Raw genomic sequence first — 13254 nt, forward strand, 5'->3', positions numbered from 1 at the left:
AGAAACTAGATCCACTTTTGAAATTACTTTTAGTATTTAGAGACAAATCTAACTGCAAACCCATTCCAGTTACGTCCTTCAGGGTCCATGGTACTTGAAAAAGTAGGGAAAGACATGATAAATGAAATGTGGAGAGAACCTTGCTGCTTTTCTGTATTCTGATATCCCCTTTTTTCCTCTTTCACCAAAAGTTTCTGCTGTTGCTAATGCCGTTTGAAATCCCGCTACTCACAGCAATAGCGTGGAAACCTGTGTAAAGGAGCACTCCCACCTGTTAGCAAAGTGAACCTTGTTCATGCTAGGATTTGTATTACACAGAATTAGATTTTGGCTTTAGCTGGTGTCAGCTGGTACCAGTAGATGGAAAGTTTTCCTCTTAAAGGCAGGAGACATTAAAGTGATTTACCTACACTGTGTCACATGAGACTTACAATGTCACTGACTCCCAGTTCAGCGTTCATACTGTAATCCATAACCTTGTGTTTTTTATTTAAATTTTTTTTGTTCCTTGATTAGGCACCCAGTTGGTCCGAAGCATGGTAAATTCACAGCTAGTGGCTGTAAGCCAGCAGCAAGTGGAACGACCCTTGCGTACTAGACAGTCATCGGAATGTGTAAGTTCCAATTAGCTACGGTATTAAAGTAAGTAGCTTTAGCAAACCAGCAACCCTGGGCTGCACTAGGAATAGGTTTGCCCAGATTTTTTGAATGGACTCTGGACTTTACAATGACAACATTGCACTCTACATTGCCAGTTAATGAAACTTTGATTTGTAACGCAGTGTTTCTTTGAGGACCGTTCATGGTCTTTCAGTATGAAAACCGCATAGTCACATTTCATAGGAGAACTCAATTCTGAAAGGTCAACTTCACTGTTTGTCAAATTTAAGTTAGGGTGGCTTTTGAAGTCTTGTGCTTAGTTATTCTGGAATTACTAAGGGAAGTAAAGCACAGCTTATTGTTAACACGCTAGAGATCTAGGTTTGTGACTATCATGATTCTCTGTGGTTTAAAAAGAGAACTGTCTGAGGGGACTGCCGTGAACAGACCGGGAACATGGGTTAATCATTCCTCAGTTCAGATGTTATACAGGGAAAGAGTCTGCCAGCACAAACTAGAAGCACAAACAGGACAATGGGGGAATGTTTGGTAGTTTTCTCAGAATTTGTTCAAGTGTATATAGAACCAGATAAGATGTGTTTAACTTGCTCCAAAGTGTGATAGATAGCAGAGGGTATTTGAGTAAATACAGCTGTTAACATTTAATGTTATTGAAGTATAGAATACAGTGAAAACTTACTAATTTTAAGCTAGTAGCATGAGAAACTTGTGCCTGCTCATGAAGCTGGCAAGTAAGCAAATGTAGTAATTGGGGCTGCTGATTCCTAATGCTCTTTGTTCAGTTTACTACTTTAGGTGTAAAGTATTTCATAAGTGATGAGACATTTATTGGAGCGTTTGCTCCAGTAACAGACCTTATAACATCATTTTTACTATAATAATATACTGTTAAGGAGGGACTGATACAGTCCTAACCTAATTGAAGGAGTATCCCTGGAGCCTTCTATTTCTGCTTGGGAAATTGAAGCTGGACGTGTGGGTACGCACGTAGGCACATCAGATGCAGTAGGTCCAGTGTATGTGCACAGTGTTGTGTCATCTGGATGTCTTGTGTCTTGGACACTGTGCATGTGTTACATGGCTGTCATTTGGCTGGGATTTCTTGGAGAATGTGTGCTGAGGGTTGTTTGAGGATAGGAAGGGGGAATGTTAGTGGAGCAAGAGGGAATGAAAATAGAAAATAGGGCTGCAGAAGCAGACGTAGAGGCTGGAGCCTAACATTCCTCCTCTCCTGCTGCTGGCATGTCCTATGCATGCTTGTGATGATTTAATGGTTGCAAGAAGGCTCTTCCTTGTTTGATAGAAAGGTATAGGAGGTACTGCAACAGAAACAGGTGGAATAGCAGCAGGGAGCAGTCCCAGCTTCTGGGCTTCAACTTTGCTTAGGCAAAGACACAGCATGCTGCTCAGTGTAACGCTGTGAACGGCTGGCGTGGGGAAGTCCTGTCTTACCTACTGGTTATTGAAGAAAAGTAACTGCCAATGTAAACAGGAGACCAGTCATAGGTAGTGACAAGCTGCTGAGACCTTTAACTTCAGATGTTTGACAGCAGCTGACTTGGAGCTTAGCTGTCTGTGTAGTCTGTGGAGGGAGGCAAGCACCTCTAGGGGAAGATGGAAATCTGAGAATCAGATAATCGTCTGTGACCTAGGCAGACATCTCACATTTGAATCTGTCTTTGGAGGTACCTTTCTCATGCCATCACCGTCTCATTTGAATGTTTAAAAACAAATTACATTAATACTGGTAATAAATTTCGGCAGATAAGCTGGGGTACTTTTTTCCCTGCCAACTGAGTTCTTGAAGTGCTTCTCTGTTTAGTTGTAACACCAAACAGATGAGGTAGGCTTATGCCTGTTTCTGTTGCTGGCGAAAGGGAAAACTTTGTAAGAGCTCTGTAAATGCTGTGATACCGGCTGTTTCTGTTCCTTCAGCCATGACATGACATCAGGATATAGAGATTGAAACTGAGCGTTAGGAGCTTCAATTTCTTGTTTAACAGGTTATATAACAACTAAAGAAATACTTGAAACTTATTTTGGAATCACTTACAAAACTATCTGTAGTAATAAGAACAACTCTGTTTATAAGTAAGTTACCTCTTTAATGAGATTCTGGGCTGTAAATAAACAGGGTAGGGAAGACACTGATGAAAAATCAGAAACAGATGTGTGAGGAGTCTAATGAAGAGCTTGTGGCTAATGTTTGCTTAAAATGATGATTTTGGTGGTGGGATGGGCCGTGTTGGCAGGCCAAATCAACTGCTGGGAAAAAATGTCAGCTGAACTGCTTTTATTTTAACCAGCTGGATGTTGGACTTAGTAGTTGGGGTGTTGCTGGGGAGTGCTCTGCCTTTTTTATAAATAGTCTAGTAAGTTGTTTGTTTATTAAAGAAAAACACCATTAAATAGCTAGTGAACTAATCAGAAATACATATTTTTTTCCCCTCCAGTCTGATTCGCATCAATCATCTTATTCTCCACAACCTCAACAATTTACACAGAATTCCTCTCAGCCAGCCTCCATTAACCAGACTCAGCCACAACCAATATCCCAGTCTAAGCACGTTCCACAACCACAGCAGGGTGCACAGCCACCCCATCAGGTCCAGCTGCCTTTGTTTAACTTTCCCCAATCTCCCCCAGGTCAGTATTCCACCTTGCATAACCTGGGACTACTTCAGATGCACCATCACCACCAAATTCAGCTTCCTAACACTTCGTGGCCTATTCACGGGCCTGTTATTCACTCTGCACCGGGTAACCCTCCTCATTCTACAAATGTTCCATTTTCTATGAGATCTGGCAGCAGCACCACCACAAATAACCAGAGCAGTGTAAGCTTGAATGATCCCAGTATCATCTTTGCACAGCCTGCTGCCAGGCCCATGGGAATCCCCAGCACTTCTCATGAGGGACACTGGCACAATCCTGTGACTCCAAACTCACTGGTGAACAATGGCACTGTGGGGAATTCAGGTAATTCTTCTCTGTTGTATCAAACCTCTCACACTTTGTGTACAAATGTTAAGTGTTACAGAAACAGCTAACTCTTCCAATTTGTTTTATATTTAAAAAAAAAATGCTTAAGAAACTGAGTCAGTACCTTCATTGTCTTAAATTTCCTATAATTTTTATAGGAAAAAAAATTATGCAAGTTGAATCTTTGTAAAATTTTAGGCATGGTCCTATCTGCCATTAATGGCTGTGCAACACATGAGAAAACATGCATTCAACTAAGCGATGTTGGAATAATTGTTTTGAGTCTAAAGTACGTTTCTGTGAGCATGCTTACAAATGCAGTTTCCATTTATGTTGTTACATAGATTATTAGGTGAACGCTGAGATTGCAGCTGTGATGTTAACACTGGCAGAACTATGGCTGTGCAAGCTGAGTATTGTCCCCCTGTATTTAGTGCAGTATACGTGGTCTTATGCAGTCGTTTCTCTTATAGTTTATCCTGCCTCACTTCCTTAATCTAGATATTGTTTCCTGAGAATACGTCGTAAATGTTTCCCCTGCAGCAGGTGGGCAACAGCCTTTTGCCTCATAAGAATAAAGCCAAACACACATGTATGTTTGAGGATCAGAAAAACAGTATATAGTAATTAAAGCCCACAGTTTTCTAAGCAACTTAAAATGTGGCAGCCCTTGAATTTGAACTGTTATCTTTTAAAGCATAATAATAGTCTTTTGATTTATTTTAACTCCTCCTATGTTTAAATATACATAAATATATGTATATATCCATCATATAACATGCTGATGCAGTTCATCAGAAGAGAGAAATTGGGGAAATCTCCTGCACAGCCTTTCTCTGCACTAACAGAGTAATTGGCAGCAACAGTAGATTTTCAGCTGTGAGTCAACAGCACTGAATGAGATACACTATACCACTGAGTTTTTCACACATTTGTTGAAGTGCAGGAGATGCATGTTTTTGTGTTTGAAGCTTTGTGGAGAGTGTATTTAGAGGGTACAGGAACTGCTGCCAGTGCGCTGAGCTTTCAGTGTGCTTTGTCCCTAACCATCCACCGCTTCTGATCTTAATCCCCTGTCCAGGCATCTCTCTCCTCCGTGTCCAGCCCAGCCCTGATTTTTTCTCAAGTACCTTCTTCCAAGCCAACTCTTCTTACTTGAGTAGCTGCCTTCTTGCACACTAGCTCTTTGAATCCTAATTTCTCCTCCATTCTCCTTTTTCCCTTAACTAGTCCCATTTTTTATCATGTAGTCCAGTCAGTCTCTGTCTTCAGTCTTTTTCCTTCTGCTCTGTTTCATTGTTTGCTTCCACTGCCGTCTTGCCTGCACAGGTTTTCCAGATTTCTTGTGCTGTCAGTCGCAGTACTTTTTTCCCCCTCACTCAGCTCCATCTATTTCCAGTCTTATTGCACTCCTTTTCCTAGTACTCAGTCCTGCTATTTTTCCTTCTTGTATTTTAATCAGCTTTGTTGCCTTTATGGCTTAGATGCCATTAAGGTGGAGACACTGGTTAGGCACACAGTAAAGATGAGCTGTCTGCCCTGTTTGAAGCCTGCTTTTTCATACTTGCTTGGGACAAGTTGGTAACGCTGAGTTCATGGAAAACTTTGCCTTGGTTCCCATAACCTTGGGTTCACATAACCTTGAATTGGAAGGAGAAACTTTACTTTCTTTACAGTAGACGATCTGATCAGGAGTAGGATCATTAGAAGTTTCAGAGGGATGACCATTTTATTTTTACTCCAAAGCCATTCTTTATGTTTTATTATATAAAAGTTACAATTTTGAAACCTGTAGCTAGCTTTTAGTTAGTGAAAGTTGTCTGAAAGTTTTCTGATGAATCTGAAGGGGAACTGACGTACTTTTAGTTACTTAAATTTATTTTTTTTAAATGTACGTTGGTCGTATTTCTAAATTAGCAGGCATTGCTGTGTCTTACAAAACTGGGAGCTATGAGCAAAAAGAGCAGAGTTAATAGCACATATTAATATTAATAGTACATAGTATTTGGCATAAGCTGTTGTGTGTCCTGCCTCCTTGGATGCTTGATTTCTCATGCTAAGTTCTGCAGTGATATTAGATTTGTAAATGGAATAGCTTACAATTTGTGTACTCATCTTTCTCTCTAAAAATGAATTATAAGTTGGTCCAATGATCTATGTATTGAGTTTCTTAAGCACACAGGTATTAGTGGAATTCCAGTGTATAGCTTCTGAGAGTTATTTTTGCAGGATAATAGCTTTCATGTCACACATCAGTGATAGTGAAGATTTGTGTGGGCTCAGATGTTAATAACGTTGTTCAGAACTTGTATTTTTTGTCATGAGAATGACAAAGTCTAATTTATTTTTGTGTGGAATTGTGAAATTGTAGGTCTTGATTCCACGTATTGATTCATCCTGTGTCTTCCCCTCCAATAAATTCCATTATAGTGAATAATGAATTAATTTAGGTGGTAATTTTTATTATGTATATTAAAAAAAAAAAATAGTAGCACGTCAGACTAATCACATTAAGTCCCCTGCAAACTGTTATTTGAGATGTAAATTGTATTTGTGACTTACTGTTTAATTATTTCAACTTGCAATGTGCTTTTCCCTTTCAATTGAAAAATAGATCAGGGTTTCCAAGGACAGTTTGGTAAAATGAACCCTCCTTCTGTCCCTTGGGACCATGGGACCCCTACCCATTTTCCTCTCCTCCGAGGAGCGTGGCCTTACAATATGCCTCAGAACTACATGCAGCAGGGAAATGCCAGCTATCCACCGAACAAACCTTTCTACCCTCAAGGTACTAGAACTAGTATATGAATCAACAGCTCATGCGACATGTCTCTTTACTGTCTCAAAGGCTTTAAAAGCCAAGGATCATGTTTCACTTGCCTAGGCTCCCTGGAACCATAGCGAATCCAAGAGTCAAATCAACACTTCGGCTTCCTGTATGGATGGATGCAAATCTTTGTGGGAGGGAAGGGGCTAAATCCTTCTAAATTCAGAGTCAGCTTGCATTCTGTTGCACTTCCAGCCTTTTTCCTCTTCCACTGCTGGTGTCTCACTGTAGAGCCACCTGTGCTTCGCTAGAGGTTAAGATGATTTGCCCATGAATGTTAAGAATTTGAAGAAAATTTTGTGCTGATTCATTTTATTTGACTTCTGTACGTTGCTTGTGGAATGCCTTACAGACGTGAAAGCTTACAACTTACAAGACCATAGAATAATTGAGGTTGGAAGGGGCCTCTGGAGGTTATCTGGTCCAACTGCAACCAGAGCAGTGCTACCTTCAAAGTTGCATCAGGTTCAGTTATTGAGGGAGCATTGAAGAACTGACTTTATCTCAACTCTTTCTAATGCTAGTGAGGTAAAGGTGTTCAGTGTCTTGCAGGATTGGGAAAGGCAGTAGGAAAACGACCTTCGGCTCCACTAAGAGAGAAACCAGGCCTAAATTTTACTTGGAAGCTTGCAGTTGCTGTGTTGCTGGGTCACGTTGTATAAAATGAGATACTGGCACCAAAGCCTTTTGTCCAAATCTAGTCTGTTTGGGTGTAGCAAGGTTTCCAAATGAGACCACATTTAAGCAATGCGAAATTATTTTTGTTAGCTAAGATTGAAGTAATGAAACAAAATGATGTATTGATGATTCTGAGGGAGTGTTGGAGATAGCATTAAAGTAATACTGCATTGTCCCATTAAATGGGTTAGCTACACAGATAGCACTTGTGTCAATCTTGTAAATTACTTATTTTCTAAGTACGATTAATGCATTTAAAGTAGCCAAGCACTGTTAAATGTGTTTAATTTGCTGAAGTAATTGTAATCCATTTTCTTTTAGCTGGTCCACTGATGCAGAGTAACCAGCGGTTCTCGCTTCTGTCTCAAGGACACCCACACTTGAATCTGAATTACATTCAACAGAAAAAGTGAAATTGAAGGGGGTTGTGGGTGGGTGGGGGGAGGGGAGGAAAAAAATTCAGGTTCTGATCTAAAATCTTAATGCAACATGTTTAGATACAAGATTATTTAAGACTGTTTTTAAACTGTATCATTTGTACATAGATACGAACTATAGTTTTTACTAGTATCACAAAACTAAGTGATACAAATTTCATCTATTTTATTACCCTATTTTTAAGGGGAATTGTGTTTTGTTTTATCTTGATAAACTGTAAAGAGAGAGAATTTTTAAAATTAAGTTCTTTATTTTCTATTAGCTGTATTCATACTTTGGTTGCTTCAGACTTTATATATATTGTTCTAAAAAAATAAAATTAGAAAGGGATTTCATGTGTTTAAAAATTTGTCACTTCTATTCTTTACAGAACTATGTAGTGCCAAAAAAACTTTTTAAAAGAAAAATAAAACTGCAAAAAAAAAGTTAAGACTTCTTCCTCTTCCCTCTTTTATATGTATACTTATATGTGACTGTAATTAGAATAACAAAAACAACTTATATTTAGGTATTAAAGCTAGTCATCTTTCCTCTCTCATTTAAAATGAGACATACAGTCAGTGCGTGTTTCTCCCCGTGCTGTCTTTCTTGTAGAATACTTGATCTGAGGGAAATGTACACCTTTTCTGTTAATACCCTTTCTAAACTAATATCAAGTTATCTTAAAAAAAATCAAGCTGTACAACGAGGTAACTCTAAAAAGGACCTTCCATAAATTAATTTGGCTTACTACTTTGTGTTGTCACTCATTGGGCAGTATGTGAAAATAGGTGGATAGTAAACATCCCAACTTGTATATGCAGCATACGGTGACAAAACTGCCTGCCCATGCTCCTGAAGCAAGATTATGAATAAAGAGGTCATACAAACTGGACTTAGCACAACTGTGTTCCTGCCATATGTCATTAAATGTACTAAGAACTGTAACTTGAGTAAGAACTTGAATATTTTTCATTTGAAAAACAGGGTTTTACTGAATGCTAACTTTGAGGGATGCTAGAGCTGAGCTATTGTGTCACTCTTCCAGAGGTAGGCCATAAATGCTCTGTGTTCAAAGGAGTAGTTTGCTGTCTTTAAATGTACTCATTAACATAATGCTTTTCAGGCAAAAACTTTTTTTTCTATACTTGAAGCTTTTGAACTGTCTGATACTGGTATCAGAAAAAGCATATTAGACTTAAGGATGATTCTTACAAAGGAACAAGGGACAGCTCTATGTTAAACCTAGTCTTTAAGTTAGCTTTGGCTTTTAGTAAACATAGTGGCTTCTCAATAGCATTGCTTCCTTGCCTGTAATAGAGGTTAAAGATATATTAGAGGTTATAAATATATTTTAGGCTGGTAGTTCTTCAGTGTTTGACTTAAGTTACCAGAGTTAGAATATGTTTAAGCAGCAGCTGTTGGTCATAACATCACCTTGATTTGAAAATAAAGCCAGCTTCAATTAGAAATCTGGAAGTATTACAAAAGACACCAGAAGCCTCCTTTAAAGACAGCCCCCCTTTTATTATTGCTCTTCACTGACTTTTACAGGCCTTGAGAAAAACACTTTAAAAACAATTCTCAAATTCTATCACAAGAATAAGAAAGTAACTACCTAAAGAGGATCTTTAGCTTTCTTTTAGTTAAAAAACAAAGAAATAAAAACACTTATACAAGAAGAGATGGACTAAAGAAATGGGCTGCTAAAGCAGCCAGTACATATTCAGCTGTCCCATAAAGCAGATAGGACAGTATTAGACCACAATGCCAGGCCTCCAAACTACTGGAGTTAGTATTATTCATTCCCTCGACGACTCTTCTTGTGGCTTTTCTTAGATCTGAAACAGAAAACAGTTCAGGTATGTAAGACAGTGATTTTTACTGCATCATAAGATCAACATGATATATAGTGGTTTAGTGTTTTCTATTGTCAAATACGCATAATAGCTTTGCTGTAACACTGGGTGAGGTACCACACAGAATACTTTAACATTGTAAGAGCTTCAGTTCCTGAGATTCAATGACAAGTAAGACCACCTATGACTGTACGGTCATTCTTAAGAAATATACCAAGAAATACTACCTTTCAGGGGATTTGGAATGACTTCTGTGTCTGTGACTACGGTGGTGCCCTATAAGATAAAAAAAAAGAAAAGGTAACTGTTACTTCCATAGACCCTGGAATTCTTTTGTTTATGCAATCTGCTTCTGGTGACAGTGTTGTAGATAATAGCAGAGCTCTAGGCTTAATTACAGCAGTCAAATTAGCCTCCTGGCAAATACCTGAAAAATGCGCTCAAGGCAATTTTGTATGTATTGAAGTTCTCCAGCACTGCTTTCATATAACTAACCACTTTATAAGCTAGATTAAACACCTAAACTAGCTTCTTGATACCATGACACAGATTTTTCTTGCAGTGGATATTCTACTGAAAAAGATATGCCAGATTTTACGTGTAAACTATGGAAATACCTGGAGATTTAGATCTTGATCTGTGGCGCCTCTCCCTAGATCTGCTCCGGTGTCGTCTTGGGCTTTTGCTGCGATGCCTCTCCCGGCGTGGTGATGGACTGAGAGAAAAGAATCTTGTAAGATAGCCGTACTAAAGACACACACTCTGAGAATAAATAATAGAATAAGAGACTACCTTCTTCTCTTTGGAGAGCGGCTTCGCCTGTAATGGGGAGAAAAAGAGGGTCATTTAAAAAAAAAAAAAAAGAACCAGCAGTTTCATTTCCTGCATTCCACAGCAACAGCGCCACAGCTTCCTTTGCACTTTCTCATGTTCCCAGTTAGTGTTTGTTTGGCCCGATGCATGAGAGGCAGTGCATGCTTCTGCTCTGGCCCATACAGTGAGCTGAAGAGTTAAATTGTGATATTTTTTTTTTCGGCTTACTACCAGCAAGAGTAATTGGATTTTCTCTCCAACCTTTGGTTTACATGAAAACAAGCACTTGGTTCTCCTTAATATCTTCATTCTATTGTCAGATTTAGCTAACATCGGCCAGCAAGTTTAAGTTACTGAAGAACAAGGGAAGGGTACGGACAAATGTTGACTGCAGCTGTGCACTGCAACTCCTTACTTTAGGAAAGTGACTAAAGGAATTAGGTGTAGGAGATTCTGCTGAATTGTCACCTTTACTTCCGTGCTTCACGTTCTGCAGCATTATAGGTAAAAGTAACGCTTAAAAAGAGCCATGTGTCACCTTCGTGGAGACCTGCTCCGGCTCCGCCTGTATCGCACGGCTGGAGATCTGCGAGGTTTATCAAGATCCCTGTAGCCTCTTCTGCGGTGGTCAGGAGAGGGTGCTCGCTCCAGCTGGAAACAGTGGGGAAAAATATTTCTGTAACTAGTTCCATTTTTTTAAATCAGTAAGGACTTCTGAACAATAAATAAATGAAGTACAGCAGAACTGACTATGACTATCACTATAACTTTCATCGTCACCCTCTCTCCTGTGTACATAAAACAACTGACGTGAACACATTTAGGTAGCACAGAACAGATCCAGGTCTGTGAGTTTCAGCAGACAGGAAAGCTTTACAAAGCACTTTAGAGTCTAAAATATTCTCACTGGCAGCTTATATGAAAATCCATCAGGGGAGGATGTAAGAGCTGTAAACAGCTTTCTGAGGCTTCCCCTCAAATATTTCTCATAGGCCACAAAGACAGGGGTGATCCATCCGAGCACCGGTTTAAACAATCCCTCTGCAAATAGGTCACTAACCTTTTCGTCTTCCTCCTCTTCCTCCTCACTAGATTCTACATCATCCATGTCTTCTTCCAAAGCACTAACACGAGGCTCAAGTTGCTCAGCTTCTTCCAGAACATACCGTTTCTAGAAGAAATTACAACTTTATCTTACACAGCTCAAGAACAAACACCTAAGGAGGCAGCTCACATGCCCATCTTACATGCCCAAAGGGCCTGAATTGCAGCTTCCTGCAACAAGCCAGCAGCTGATACAACTACTAAATCTGATGCAGTTAGACCATCCACTTTTCCGAACCTGTAATCGAGGCAGAATGATATCGCACACACGTTCCTCATGGAGTAGTTCATCAATAAATTCATCCACGTGCATCAACTCAAATTCTAGGGGGGAGAAAGAAGAATTTAAAAAACAAGATTAATGCTAGCTGATAAAGACAAGACACTTCAGACTTTATTGAGGGTGCTGTACACATAATTTTAAAGTCATGATAAGGGAAATCATTAGATCTGTCTTGCAGAAATGGGAAACAATGCATAGCTAGCTAGGACTAGCAGATTCTCAGTGCTCACATGAGTGGTGTCTCTGGTATTTGTGGAACTGAGTTTCAGTATACAACAGAAAACAAAAGCACTTGAGGAAAGCAAAATAAGCAAGGCAGTTCTTGTTTGTACACATCAGCAAGATCAGCAACAAACTAGCCAAAGAATGAACAAGTAAAAGCAAAACTTTAAAAATATGTTTTTCCCCATTTTAAGCTGTATTACCAAAGAGAATATTTATCGTGTTACATTTTTCTATCAAGAGGCCATCTATGAGGCATCGAGAAATCAAAATAGTGTAAGGCTGCTTACCCCCATTTCTGTTCTGACTTTTTATTTTTCGATAATCATTGTAGAGCGGTTCAAGATACTTGTAGCAGTCAATAGCTGTGCCCGTCAGCCTCATGTACAACGCACCGAGCATTCGGACGTACCTAAAAGGCAAACCATTCTGCTTATTTGAATTGTTTGCATAGTTAGCAGTTTGGGTAAAAGGAATTTCTGAGAGAAATTTCTCAGAGATTTCTGAGGAAAACTGGTACACTATCATAAATTCCTCCTTCAAATACTCGAGTAGATACATGTACTTTGTGCGGGTTTATTATGCATGCAGGAGTCGCATTATCACTTCCAGTGATTAGGGAAACAGAAAGTAGCTGATTCTGGCTGCGTTAATGCACTTCATTCCATGTACTTCAGGCAGAGCTGCGTTATCACAGATAGAGCACACCATGAAGGCGAGCAATTTCAACAACCTAGATGACATGGAGAGCAAACTCTTCAAAAGCAAGAATAAGGCCCTGCACAAGGAAGAAAAATTTTACCACATACAAGAGAAAGCTAAACCTTGTCTAGGGTTCCCCTGGCCGTTTTGGACATCCAGATTTCATTTATTACGACAACTTCAAAATAAAATACCACCACGAGAGCGTGCACAGACTTACTTGAAGTCCTCGTTTTTGATGAACTCCACGATGATATCCTTTTCGGGCTGGATCTGCAGCATCTTCAGCGTCAGGCACAGGAATGGCGTGGGCTTGATGTTCCCGCCGTAGACGCCCCCCACGTACTTCAGCTCCATGGCCTTGTCCACCACCAGCTCGGCTACAGGGGGGAAAACAGCCCGTCAGGGGGCGAGGGACGGCTCCTCAGAGCCCCCTCAGAGCCCCCTCAGAGCCCCCCGGCCCGCCCCGCCGTACCCGTGAGGCCGAAGCACTCCTCCTTCCAGTACTTGGACTCGTAGATACGGGTGCGGATGATCTTCTCCACCAGGTACTGCGGGTTGGTGCCGTGGATGCTGTGCGCGTCCTTCACCGTCCGGTTCGCCATGGCCGCCCCACTCCGGCGGCGCCCCCCCGCTGCCCGCTTCCGTGACGGGCCGCAACCGATTCCGTTTCCGGATCCCTCTCCGCGGCCGCCGCCACCACCTTATTTTCGGGCAGGCGCCTCCCTTCCGGCGCTGCTGTGAGG

The 13254-nt window shown here is 40.4% G+C and overlaps 2 protein-coding genes across 5 annotated transcripts in view; one reads left to right on the top strand and one right to left on the bottom strand.

Annotated features, from left to right (window-relative positions):
• The window catches only part of TUT4 (terminal uridylyl transferase 4), a 47014-nt gene extending 38121 nt beyond the window's left edge, over positions 1 to 8893 (top strand). For 2 of the 4 annotated variants that reach the window (XM_080603267.1, XM_080603266.1), the window contains exons 27-30: positions 517 to 614; positions 3075 to 3600; positions 6218 to 6391; positions 7430 to 8893. In XM_080603267.1, coding sequence (XP_080459393.1) covers positions 517 to 614; positions 3075 to 3600; positions 6218 to 6391; positions 7430 to 7521 — 890 coding nt within the window. In that variant the 3' untranslated portion in view covers positions 7522 to 8893. The remainder of the gene's footprint in view (positions 1 to 516; positions 615 to 3074; positions 3601 to 6217; positions 6392 to 7429) is intronic. The other 2 variants (XM_080603268.1, XM_080603269.1) reach the window with 2 other exon arrangements.
• A 138-nt stretch (positions 8894 to 9031) lies between these two features.
• PRPF38A (pre-mRNA processing factor 38A) lies at positions 9032 to 13252 on the bottom strand. Its single transcript, XM_080603322.1, has 10 exons — positions 12984 to 13252; positions 12729 to 12888; positions 12097 to 12218; positions 11540 to 11625; positions 11258 to 11368; positions 10736 to 10848; positions 10177 to 10203; positions 10002 to 10099; positions 9612 to 9660; positions 9032 to 9366 (listed from the first exon to the last, which is right to left on the bottom strand). Exons 1-10 carry the CDS (start codon positions 13111 to 13113, stop codon positions 9324 to 9326), a joined length of 939 nt encoding a protein of 312 aa, XP_080459448.1. The 5' UTR covers positions 13114 to 13252; the 3' UTR covers positions 9032 to 9323.
• Between the last annotated feature and the right edge of the window lie 2 nt (positions 13253 to 13254).

Source organism: Anser brachyrhynchus (assembly GCF_964034855.1).
Source record: "Anser brachyrhynchus genome assembly, chromosome: 8".
NCBI classification, from domain to species: Eukaryota; Metazoa; Chordata; class Aves; order Anseriformes; family Anatidae; genus Anser; species Anser brachyrhynchus.

What these genes read in the sequence shown, in the direction of transcription:
- PRPF38A (XM_080603322.1), bottom strand. Translation starts at nt 13,113, where the DNA reads ATGGCGAACCGGACGGTGAAGGACGCGCACAGCATCCACGGCACCAAC. An exon ending in ATCAAAAACGAGGACTTCAA is followed by an intron (nt 12,219 to 12,728) that starts GTAAGTCTGTGC and finishes TTTGCCTTTTAG; the next exon opens with GTACGTCCGAATGCTCGGTG. An exon ending in ATCAAGATCTAAATCTCCAG is followed by an intron (nt 9,661 to 10,001) that starts GTATTTCCATAG and finishes TTTATCTTATAG; the next exon opens with GGCACCACCGTAGTCACAGA.